The sequence below is a fragment of the Sceloporus undulatus genome, chromosome 1 (genome assembly GCF_019175285.1).
Source record: "Sceloporus undulatus isolate JIND9_A2432 ecotype Alabama chromosome 1, SceUnd_v1.1, whole genome shotgun sequence".
NCBI classification, from domain to species: domain Eukaryota; kingdom Metazoa; phylum Chordata; class Lepidosauria; order Squamata; family Phrynosomatidae; genus Sceloporus; species Sceloporus undulatus.
In genome coordinates, this window is record NC_056522.1 from 211839154 (window position 1) to 211850891 (window position 11738).

The following is an 11738-nucleotide window of genomic DNA, read 5'->3' on the forward strand; positions in this document are numbered from 1 at the left end:
GAAAAGGTTATGCCTACAAATGGTTCTTAGAATAAGAGGAAATGCATCATACCTTTCCAGTGTGTGCGTATCAAGGTGATTCTCATCATAACAATTTGCAGGGAGGAAGCTTGGGGAATGTGTAAAAACATATACATATGTATTTTTGTAATTTTTCAGTGTGTAACTGCTATTATTATTATTACATATGCATTGTCCCCCCCTCCTTTTTTAAAAAAAATAAATACTTCAAGGCTGAAACGTGTTGGGCTGACTTTAGTCTAATCTGACCTATAGAATTAAAGCAGTTAACTACCATGGCTCCATGCTATGGAATGCTGAGATTTGTAGTTCTGTGGGATATGTAGCTTTCTTTAAGGGGAGATCTGGTACCACAACAAACTAAAAATACCAGGAATCCATAGCATGGAGCCATGGAAGTTAAAGCAGTGCTAACTGCTTTATTTCTGATGTACAGATTAGACCTTTGTCTCTCCAGGAAACCTCCTGGAGACTTTGTACTATCAATTAACATGACCAGGACCTAAACTGGGTATGGCAGACCCATTCTTTCACCCACCATTCACTCAGATAGGCACCAATACATTTACATTATGCTCACAGTTCACACATGCCATTCACACAGATCATTCATACACAGTCACCTCTCATGTTTCACAATAGGGATGTAACTACTACTAATTTCATTCCTAAAGGAAGCAACAAGTTGTTTTAGCAGTGTCATTCTGTCTGCAAGACAGACAGAAACTTTGTAAACAGCATATTCTTTGAAGACTATTCAGAATTCATCATTTACAAAAAAGAAAGTACTGTTTTCTGTACTGGCCTATTATTTAGACAGCACATCTTCTCACTATACAGTGCCTTGTAGTTTTAAAAAATCTGTGATTTAACTGTACAAAGTATCACCTGTGAAAATCTGATGAATTAACCCTGTGTGCATGTGGATGTATATATTTTTTAAAAAGTTATGTTGTTTTCCTAATCCTAACCTATTTTGTACTTGCTTTCCCAGACTCTGCGTGCTGCTGGCAAGGGCTACATGGTCTTTTTTGTGCTGGTGATTTTTCTGGGCTCTTTCTACCTGATCAACCTGATCTTGGCTGTCGTTGCTATGGCCTATGAAGAACAGAATCAAGCCAACATAGAAGAAGCAGAGCGGAAGGAAGCTGAATACCAGCAAATGCTTGAGCAACTGAAAAGGCAACAAGAAGAAGCTCAGGTTCTCAAAATTTTTGCACCTCCAGAATACTTTTCACAGATTATAGAACATATTGTATTCTCCAGTATAGAAATTCCTTTTCTAGGAGCACTGTTTCTATTGTGACTTTGGACCTTCCCTGCAGACATTGGCTGCCATGCTGCACTGCAATTATGAATGTATAACCTAGAGTAATGAATCTGTAACTGTCCCATATTCAGTTATGCTACAGTTTCATGATTCTGACACTATTGCTGCAATTGTAAATGCCCCCGGAATCCTACCTGAAACTCCAGGGAGGTGGTCTGAAAACTGGTCATCTATTCTTTTGGCAGTCAGGGCACAACGGGATGACATTTTCATCCCCTTCCTGCCAGTAAGCAAGGCTACAATAATGAGAAACAGGGTCTATCACAATTCCTCACTGCATCCCAGATTACTGACAGGAGGGGTCTGGAAATATCATTCTCCTGTGCCACAATCAACAACAAAACAGGACTCCATCTCATGAAACATCTGCTGGCTGTTAAGGTATCTTCGGGGTTTCAAGCTAGGAGACAGTACTTAGTTACACATTTGTAACTAAGGGGCCAAACCACCCAAAAAAAAGGCAGATTGGGGCCACACCAGTTCTGTTTGTGCCAGGGCCAGGGCAACCACATGTATATGGCCCCAATCTGGCCCCCTGCCGTGGTCCCAAATGGACCACAGCAAGAAGCAGAAAAGGCCCTCTCCTTCTTGGGCTGGGTTTGGGCTGCTTTAGGCGGCCTGGGCGCAGCTTCAACATAGTTTCAGCACGGGTTTGGGGCATGCACCATCTAAATGCCACACACACAAGCCACAAATAAGTTGGCTTAAAAAGTCTGTCTGTTTCGGGCCTAAGTTGCTAATGGAAGATCTTGACCATTGTCTTCTCCATTGATGACAATGTTTCCCATCCATAGAAATTGATCAATTAAAACGCCTTCACTACAGATGCTGAGGAAGCCTGCTTGTTTGAGAACTCTGAACACAATTCAGTTGTTTGCTCAAAGCATTGTACGATTCTGATAGCAGTGGTGGTGGTAGTATAGATTCATGAAACATTTTTCTCTAACATAAGGAAAGAAGCATCACTTACACAAGTAGAGTTCTCAGTGTACCAAGGCTAGTGCCCTTGGCATTTGTAGAGAAAACCACAAATCAGGAAATCATTTTCAGAGTAGATAATTCCATGACACACTTGACTGCATTCCCTGAAAAACAAAGATATAATACATACAGGCTAAATGTTGCTGCCAGTGATTGTGTTTCATTCAAATCCTTTGGAGGGAAAATACAGTTTGTTAATATTTTGGCAAATAAAATGTTACATATTTTTTTACACTTATTCAACTTGCTCGGGATCAATTTAACACTATGTGGAAGTTAAGAATGTCCAAGGCAGAACATTAATATTGTTTGATCTCTCCATATGGCAGGCAATAGCAGCAGCAGCAGCTTACAGAGATTTTAGAGACGATGGTACCCTAGGAAGACTTTCTGAAACTTCTTCAGAATTGTCAAGAACAAACTCAAAAAGTGCTAAAGAAAGAAGGAACCGGAGGAGGAAAAGACGGCAAAGGGAGCTGTCTCTGGGAGATGAGAAAGTAGATGGCAAAAAAATCCCCAAATCTGAATCAGATGGCAGCATCAAAAAGAAGGGGTTTCGATTTTCCCTGGAAGGAAATAGACTCACTTATGAAACAAGGGCTCTCTCTCCATACCAGGTATAATGTGCTGATATTTTCAGTGTTTATCTTACAGATAGGATTCTGATGATTGAGTCACCATCAATGACATTCTACAAGGAGATTTAGGCATTATGTTCAGTGTAGAGGGAAGAGAGAGGGAAGAAAGTAAGGGAACATGTTTAAAAATATAACCATGTATGCAAATAGGCACATAGGGCGTTTTAGCACTCCAGACACTAACTGGGAAACTTGGATCTTGCTGTTTGCGGACCAAACACCTGAGAAGAAGATGGATTGGGTTTTCAAGGTAGGAAATTGTGGTTTAGAGCAGAGGGAACCCTTTTCTCACCTGATGTTTCTATCCCTCAGTTCCACCTTCCCAAGTGGCTTTCATAAAGTTCATTGTGATTTTAGTTTTTTTGAGAGATTCATGGTTTGTGCTTTTTGTTGATCTGTGAGAGGCAGAATAGCATCCTATTTATATTAAATATGAAGGAAAATGTTTTTGAATATTTGTACATTTTTAAGACAGAATGGCTTTGCTTAAAACAGTGTCAGAAGCAAATTATTATTTATTATTATTAACCTTTATTTATAAAGCGCTGTGAATTTACACAGCGCTGTACAAAGAGAATGGGCTTGTGACGTCATTGTCAGGATAAAGGTGATGTTGGCAGAACAGATGCAGTGACTTTCCATATAATATAAGCTTGATGGAGCCACTAAAATTTTGTCCTTTCTCTGAAAATTGCTGTAGGCCTTTGTGGGCTATATACAATGGGCCCTTGATATCTGCTGGTTCCAGGACCCCCCGTGGATAACAAAATTCGTGGATGCTCAAGTCCCATTACATACAATAGAATATTAAAATTATGCCCCTTACATAAAATGGCAAAATCAATATTGACTTTCTTGGAATTTATATATTTTAAAAATACTTTTAAGCTGTGAATGGTTGAATCCATGGATGAAGAATCTGTGGATACAGAGAGATGACTGTAGTGACTACTCAATCAATCCTGCAAATCTTTTGAGTTTGGTCAAAATATACTAGTATTTCCCCGATTGATAATGTCCAGAACCAATTGAATCCCCTTTTTATTATTTTTCTTACTTGTGATTTGTTTTTAACTTTGATGTATTGTATGTATTATTTTTAAACATTTTTTTAATTGTTTAATTTTATAGTTGGGAGGAAGGGTTGGGTCGGGGTTTTGTGGGGCTTGTTGTTTTTATTGTTGTATATCGTATTTTCTCTGTAGTTACCCACCTCGATCCTCAATCGGAAGAAGCGGGATATAAATAAATTATTATTATTATTATTATTATTATTATTATTATTATTATTTCTTTTCAAAATGCTAAAAACAGCAGGAACTCCAGAATTACTTTACAGGTTTTCATCTAACCATTCAATTTGTATCTCCATAGTCAATGCTGTTCCCCACAAGACGCAACAGCAGAGCCAGCTTTTCTAGCTTCAAAGGCCAAACCACTGAAGGGGGCTCAGATGCTGATAGTGAGCACAGCACATTTGAAGACAATGCAAGCCGCAGTGGCTCCTATTTTGTCCTACGCAGACCTAGCGAACGGCGCAGCAGCAACATTAGTCAAAACATGTTCCCAGTTTTTCCTGCGAATGGGAAGATGCACAGCAGCGTGGATTGCAATGGGGTGGTTTCCTTGGTAGGAGGACCCCCAGCCCTCCTGTCACCTACAGGACAGCTTCTCCCAGAGGTGATAATAGATAAAGCAACTACTGATGACAGTGTAAGGATGTTTTAAGTAGCATAGGCATGGTGGGTCAACAGAATGGAATCCGAGTTGTGAATGCTTCTGCATCTTGGAAAAGCTTTCCTATTTGTCACAATTCATACCTTAAAACTGTGCTGTAAGAAATTTAGTAGTCTGGTCTTTGTTACATGTACTTGGCAAACATACACTAGACAGATGAAGTAAAAAAATTATAGCCAAACTTATGTTTACATTATGTTTAAAATAACTGTTAAATGCAAAAAGTGCCTTGCATTTCTTTGGCTCCTGCCCTTCACCTTACTCAGTCTCTTCCTCTCACTTTTGCTTCCCCAATGACTCTCATTTCTTTTTCATTTTCTCACTACATCGTGACCCATTGCCTTCAAGGGTATTTCCCATTTCCTTGCAAGTAACCTGTCTGGAAACAGTATTCTTCAATTCTCAGTCCAACTTTGAACTGAGCAAGGCACTTTAAAAAGGTTAAAGAAACTGTACCTCACAGGCTTCATGCACTTTGCAAAGCTTGTTTTTGAGTTCCCCAGAGATCTCACAAAAGATAAATTTTCCCAATTTATCTTTTGCCAAAAGTGACATGTAAAATCAGCATCTCAATTTTGCCATGTTTGGGCCTTCCTGGGATCTTTTTTTTAATTTATGAAATCAAAGTGGAAGTTGACTTCTCAGTTACCTTTTTTTAAAAGCTGGTGCGGGGCTTAAAATCCCCCTTAACACATAGACAAACACACACATATTGAATTGTCCCTATACTTCCTCTTATATATGTGGCAAAGATTTGGCCAAAGAAGAGTTGTTGTTGTTGTTGTTTTTTAAAAGGAGTCCATCCCTCAGGAATCCCATGGAGTGCCAAAGTGATACCCCTAGACCCTTAGGAGGTTCTGCTCCCAACCCAGTAAGATCTGGCTTTGGGAAAGGTAGAGATGAAGATAATAAATCTTAATTTTTCTTCTCAAAGCTAGAGGCATAAATTGTACTCCTTTACCATCTGATGTGTATGTGTGTTTAAAATTCTATTGAAGATAGCTGGGGATAATTTGGATTGGGCTGCTGAGAAGAGAGGTAAAGGCAGAGCTTGGAAAGGTGTTTTTTTTAAAAAGCAATTTCTAACTACAAAATTCCCCCACTCCTGTTAAATTGTTCCAGACAAATCCTGTTCAGACATTACTTGTCATACATCCTTAAACAGTGAAACAGAGCACTACTTCACTTTCCTCACATTTCTGGAAAGTGAAACATCTGGAGAGAATTTGCTGTTCATTTGGAGACCTTCCATACAAGCAAAAGCCTTGATTTTCCAGCATTCTTGTTCATATACATGAAGAGTTTGCATGAACAGAAACTTTTCCTTTTCAAATAGGTCACTTTCCACACGAGGAAAACATGTGGACTGTGACAGATTTATTGCTCCCCTATTCTTTGAAGAAAGTGTGGCAAAAGCCTGTATGTTACAAAGATGTGGATGTAGAAAACATTCTTTGTTTGAATAATGTGTCCTTTTACTTTTTAATTTTTTTTAAAAAAATCTATCTAAAAATGTAAAAATACCACCAGACCTGAAAGAAAAATCCCTCAAAATGTCCCAAGAAACCATTTAGTTCTCAAAAATAAGAAGAAAAACGAATGTAAAAATATTGTGTTTTTTTATATATGAAAAAAGAAAAGATGTTATAATTTGTTACTTTTTTCATCACCACACTGAATTATGTTACTTTCCTTGGCGTTACTGTTTGATTTTATTTCCAAGCTCTGTTTTATTTGCAAGATCTGATTAAGGGTTAAAGATTCCCTTCGTCCCATGCTAGGGTCCCAATATGAGCCACAAATGACATCTTTAAAATGAACAAGTTTGAGGGAAGAGGTTAAGAGCATCTCCATAGAGCAGTGATTTGTAATATACAGAGTGATGACTCCTCACTAACCTATACAATGTGTTTGCGGGTACATGCAGCATTTGTTTCTCTTGGTTCATGATCGGAATACAGAAGCTCAGTTAAGTCAGACTTTTATTGCTAGAAAAATAGGCAACAATCCTGAATATGAAGGCCTTGAATGAATACTAATTCACAAATTTAATGCCAATAAGTGAAATAATTGTTTCAATGTTTCACTGCGGCATGATCTATTTTCAACCTTACTTTTCTGGCACCCATCCCCGGTCTGAAAATTATGTAGATAACTAACCACAAAACCAGATCTTGAGTTCCTGTTCTAGGTCTTGTTCTTTCATTACCTTGTTTATTAAATGGAGTTTTTAGATCAGTAAGCAAAGAACCCATTCAAGCATTTGGCCTAATGTTACAGTGCTCAGCTTGATGAAAATCTGCCTGCCACCAAGCTTGTTTGAGTCAGGACACTCACCATTACATAAACCTAACAACTTTATGGAGAAATTAAAGGCAATATCCAGTAAATAATATATACAGATTCCATGCTAACCCAGGACATTACTGTGATGGCAAATTTGTGAGTTTCTAAGATATGGGCCTTCTCCTAAATGCCTCAGGTCTAATCTGCACTGTGCCTCAGGTCTAATCTGCACTGTAGAAATAATGCAATTCAACTATCATGGCTCTGTCCAATGGAACCCTGGGTTTTATAATTTGTTGTGCACCAGAATTCTCTGACAGAGAAGGCTAAATAGCTCACAAAGCTACAAATCCCAGAATTCCATAACATTGAGTCATGCCAGTTAAAGTGGTGTCAAACTGCCTTATTTCTGCAGTGCAGGTGCAGTTTTCAGTGGCATCACTGCAAATCCCTGAACTGGCCTAGAATTTAGTTGATGCTAAATAGCATGCCCAAAATATATTCTGCTTTACTTAAATTATTCCTCTATAAACAGACATATGAAGCACTGGACTTGAAGTGCTGGATATTAAAAAGGACAAAAGTCTGGCATAATCTGTGCAAAACTACTAAGCTGCATGTGGCATGATCTTCTTGATACTTCAGTGCTCGTGTGTGCATGTGTGGTTTTTTTTTAAAGGTTTGTTAGAGGCTGCCATGTTATCCATGTTATTAATTTTGTCTTCTTTTTTTTACTCCACTCTAGAGCACTGCTTCTGAAATAGACAGCAGGAAAAGGCGGTCAAGTTCTTTCCAGATCTCAATGGATTTACTAGAAGATCCAACCATAAGGCAAAGAGCAATGAGTATTGCAAGCATAATCACGAACACAATGGAAGGTGTGTATGTGCCTGCATGTGTAGAATGATCATGAAGTTTGGCATCACTTCATTGCTTGACTTATTTTTAACTTTGGCCATAAGAGCAATTACACGAAGATGAACTTGAAAACCAGAGAATTAGTCCATCAGAATAAGATATAATAGACGTCAGCTGTTGACTTCAGTTGCCTGTTTGGTTGATGTGTACTTTCTTGTTGCTTAGGCAGCATTACAAAATCCAGTGAGATAAGCAATAGTGGTGGCAATACTTCTTTAGGGAACAACTCCCCCCCAGTAGATGACAATATGGAATGGGTGGTGGTAAGGAGGAGGTGACATACCTTGGGCCCTTTTCACTGCTGCACCTCAGACATCACAGCCTCCTGGGAGCTACTATGAAACTACAGTCAGCCTTCCACATTCGTGGGTTTGATATTCCCAGTTTTGTTCATTTGCAAATGCTAAACTCTGTTAAACCCCTTCCAACCCTGAAAGGCTTAGTAGACATGTCTCAGATGTTTTTCAGGGGTGAAAGGGATCAGAGGAAGCGAGTGCCCCTTTCTCCAAATTCTTCCCACCCCTGTGCCTCTTCCCACCTGCCCTCCTGTCCCTTTAGTTGCCTTCTGCGGGACTATTAGTGGGACTAATAATGAGTAAAGCATCCAAGCCCATACCTCAACAGATGCTCCGTACCAAACTGCAAATGATGCCAAAATCTTTGAAGCACCTCAGTTTAAAAAGGTAACAGTAGGTTCAGGGAATGAAGCTTCAGGTGGGGCTGTGGCACACAAAAAGGAGTTTAACACTGTTCCACAGACACAAACTTGATAAATCTCTGTTTTTTATGATACTTTTGGGGAAGACTCCAATTGACACCAATGGGAGAACATTCTCCCCCAAAATAGTCTAGCAGAATAGGCATCAAACATCTTCATGCAACCCTGATGAAACCCTCATCCCCTGTTAAATGTTTTTAAAACTTTGACACACCTCCAAGAAACCTGTTTCTTGTCATATGTAGTTTGTCCCTGTGAGAATGCTGAAAATCCTCAAAATAATTCTCTATAACTATCAAGACAGTGTTTTGCATATCTCTATGTATTCACCACAGATATTTTACCAGCTAATCAGATAAAACCCTATGTTAATGTATAGTGTGGGCACCTTGAAAAATTATAATTAATTTTGCCAATTTGAAATTATATTTTAGTTTGTTGTTGTTGTTGTTGTTGTTTCATATTGGCATAGTGCATTGAATGAATATATGCTCCTTATATTTTCAACATGACTTCTTTCAGAACTTGAAGAATCCAGACAGAAATGCCCACCATGCTGGTACAAGTTCGCCCACACTTACTTGATTTGGAACTGTTGCAGCGCTTGGCTAGAAATAAAGAAAGTTGTTCATTTCATTGTGATGGATCCATTTGTTGATCTTGGCATTACAATCTGCATTGTTGTAAATACCCTATTTATGTCCATGGAACATTATCCAAGTGATCCCGCCTTCATTGATGTTCTTAAAAATGGAAACTTGGTGAGTCAATGTTTACACCGAATAATTTTTTTTAACTGATAAACTCAAAAGTCTTTGTGCAAGAATGGAAGATCCTTTCAAAAAATGAATGCTTTTTTGTTGGATGCCTCCAAAACTTTTAAATACATATGATGTAGTGATGTATTTTAAACTGCAAGCACTCATTATGAGTCACATAGTCATGCTTCTGATGTGGGGGCAGGGGAATAAAAATGCACATAGTACAGAATACAATATCTAATTTACTGAACCAGTTCACACATAGAATTCACAACCTCATGCTAATTTTGTAGTGAATATGTCCCGAACTGTGAAAACTCTATTTTTTAAATCATTTTCCAAATATTTTTACCATCCTTTCCATCCCTATTCATCTTCTTTACTCTGTAACTGTCTGATACCCCTTCCATTCAAAATCCATCTGTGGCAGCAACTGTGCACTGGCAGGATTAGGATAGAGTTTTTAAAAGAGTAAGGAAGGTGGCATATGGGCAGCTCCAAGACAGGAGTAACAGTGCTGCTTTCAGGCAGCAAACAAAACAGGTGGTGGTGGTGTAGAAGTAATGCAGTTTGACACCACTTTAAGTGCTGTATCTGCTATGGAATCCTAGGATTTATAATTTTACATGGCCTTAGGCCTTTTCTGCCAAAGCGTGCTAGTGCCTCACAAAACTATGAATCCCAGGATTCTGTTGGATGGAGCTTTGGCAGTTAACATGGTGTCAAACTGTATTGTTTCTTTTCTTTTTACTTTTTTAAAGCTTTTTAAAATACTTATGTATATACAATATTAAATTCATATGTATCTTTACAAAAAGAATAACAATATTAAACACTGTGTTACAATATATAACCCCATATATTAAAGTCTATTACTGTGTTTAAACTGCATTATTTCTACAGTATAGATGCACCCTAGGTAATTACTGTCCACAAAAGCAGATGCAAAAACCCCAGCTTGTTAGTCTCTAAAGAATCTAAGGCCTTTTTGTTGTTTTTATGGTAAAAGACTAATATGACTTCCTTCCTGAAAAATTGGAAATGTAGTCTTTTGTGTAAGAAAAATTTATCTTTCAATCTAAGTACCATAGAAGTATGGGAAACCTGTTTTCCCCCTTAAGAATAACCTCCCATAGTTTAATTTTACTTGTAGATATAAATCTCTTCTACTCAGTCTCACTTGAATCGATCTAGTAGCATCTGTTTGTATCCCTGTTATGGGACACATTGCAGTAGGGAATAGGATAGATTCCTAATAAATACAAATTTATAAATCTGCTATGTACATTTACTTAGGGATAAGACCCATTTAACTTAGTAGGCTGTATAGCTGAATAAACATGCCAGTTGGATATAAAGTACGTGGGCACACTATACACGGCTTTCAACTTATGTTGAAAGCTGTGTGACGAAGAGGAAATGGTGCACGCGTGCACAAGCCCCATTAATTTCAACGGGGCTCAAGCGCACATGGAACCTGCCTTATGCGACAGGGTCCAGAATGGATCCCCATGTAAGCCAAGGGCGCACTATACTTATACAGTCCACCCTTGCCTTACACAAGGGATCCTTTCTGGAACCCCCCTCCCGCGCATAAGGCAAATCGAGCATATACTCAAGCCCCATTCATTTGAAAGGGGCACACCCGGCACATGCCCCATTCATTGTATTAAGGCTTGCCGTCCATGTGACTTCAAATCCACATATGGTGAGCCTGCATATGGCGCAGGTGCACTGTACATACCAAAGACAAGTAAATACAGAGTTGAGTTCTTCCAGAACAATTTTATCAATTTATTATTTGTATTTCAAACCACTTTCCAGAAATCTAAGATTCACATCTATTTACCTCCAAACATTCATGTCTGTCTGCTTCTATAACCTCTACTTGTGCCTTCTCCAAACCTCCCTCTTTGCTCATGGTAGTACCCAGTTCATTTCCAAGAAGCTAAAATGGAAGATAAAATGGAATTCACAGATAAGAAATATTGCCAATAAATACAAGTACACCTTAAATACTAATATTTTAATTATGACATTTTGCTCTACTTCCCCTCTAGGTACTTTGTTCTGTTGTATTCCCCATGTCCCCATTCATTTCTGTGGCTTGACTTTCTAGGGCTCTGTTTGCAGCTAGATCTATTTAAAAACAAAACAAAACAAAAACAGATGAGGTCTCAGCACACAGACTAGGCTTTCTATCCAACTAGAACAATTGTCCAGGGAATTAAGAGTGGCTTACATCTCCAGTTTAAATCTCTATGGAGCAGTCTATGAGACATTCACTGGCTAAACATTGAAAGGCAATAGCAGGCTTATTCCTTGCAAAACAATAGGGCTGCACATTT

At 38.5% G+C, this 11738-nt stretch overlaps 1 protein-coding gene across 1 annotated transcript in view; it reads left to right on the forward strand.

Moving 5' to 3' along the window:
* LOC121918864 (sodium channel protein type 2 subunit alpha-like) overlaps positions 1 to 11738 on the forward strand; it is a 112910-nt gene that overhangs the window by 52444 nt on the left and 48728 nt on the right. Inside the window, exons 10-14 of the mRNA XM_042444865.1 lie at positions 1016 to 1222; positions 2662 to 2949; positions 4345 to 4683; positions 7739 to 7871; positions 9152 to 9390. Coding sequence (XP_042300799.1) covers positions 1016 to 1222; positions 2662 to 2949; positions 4345 to 4683; positions 7739 to 7871; positions 9152 to 9390 — 1206 coding nt within the window. The remainder of the gene's footprint in view (positions 1 to 1015; positions 1223 to 2661; positions 2950 to 4344; positions 4684 to 7738; positions 7872 to 9151; positions 9391 to 11738) is intronic.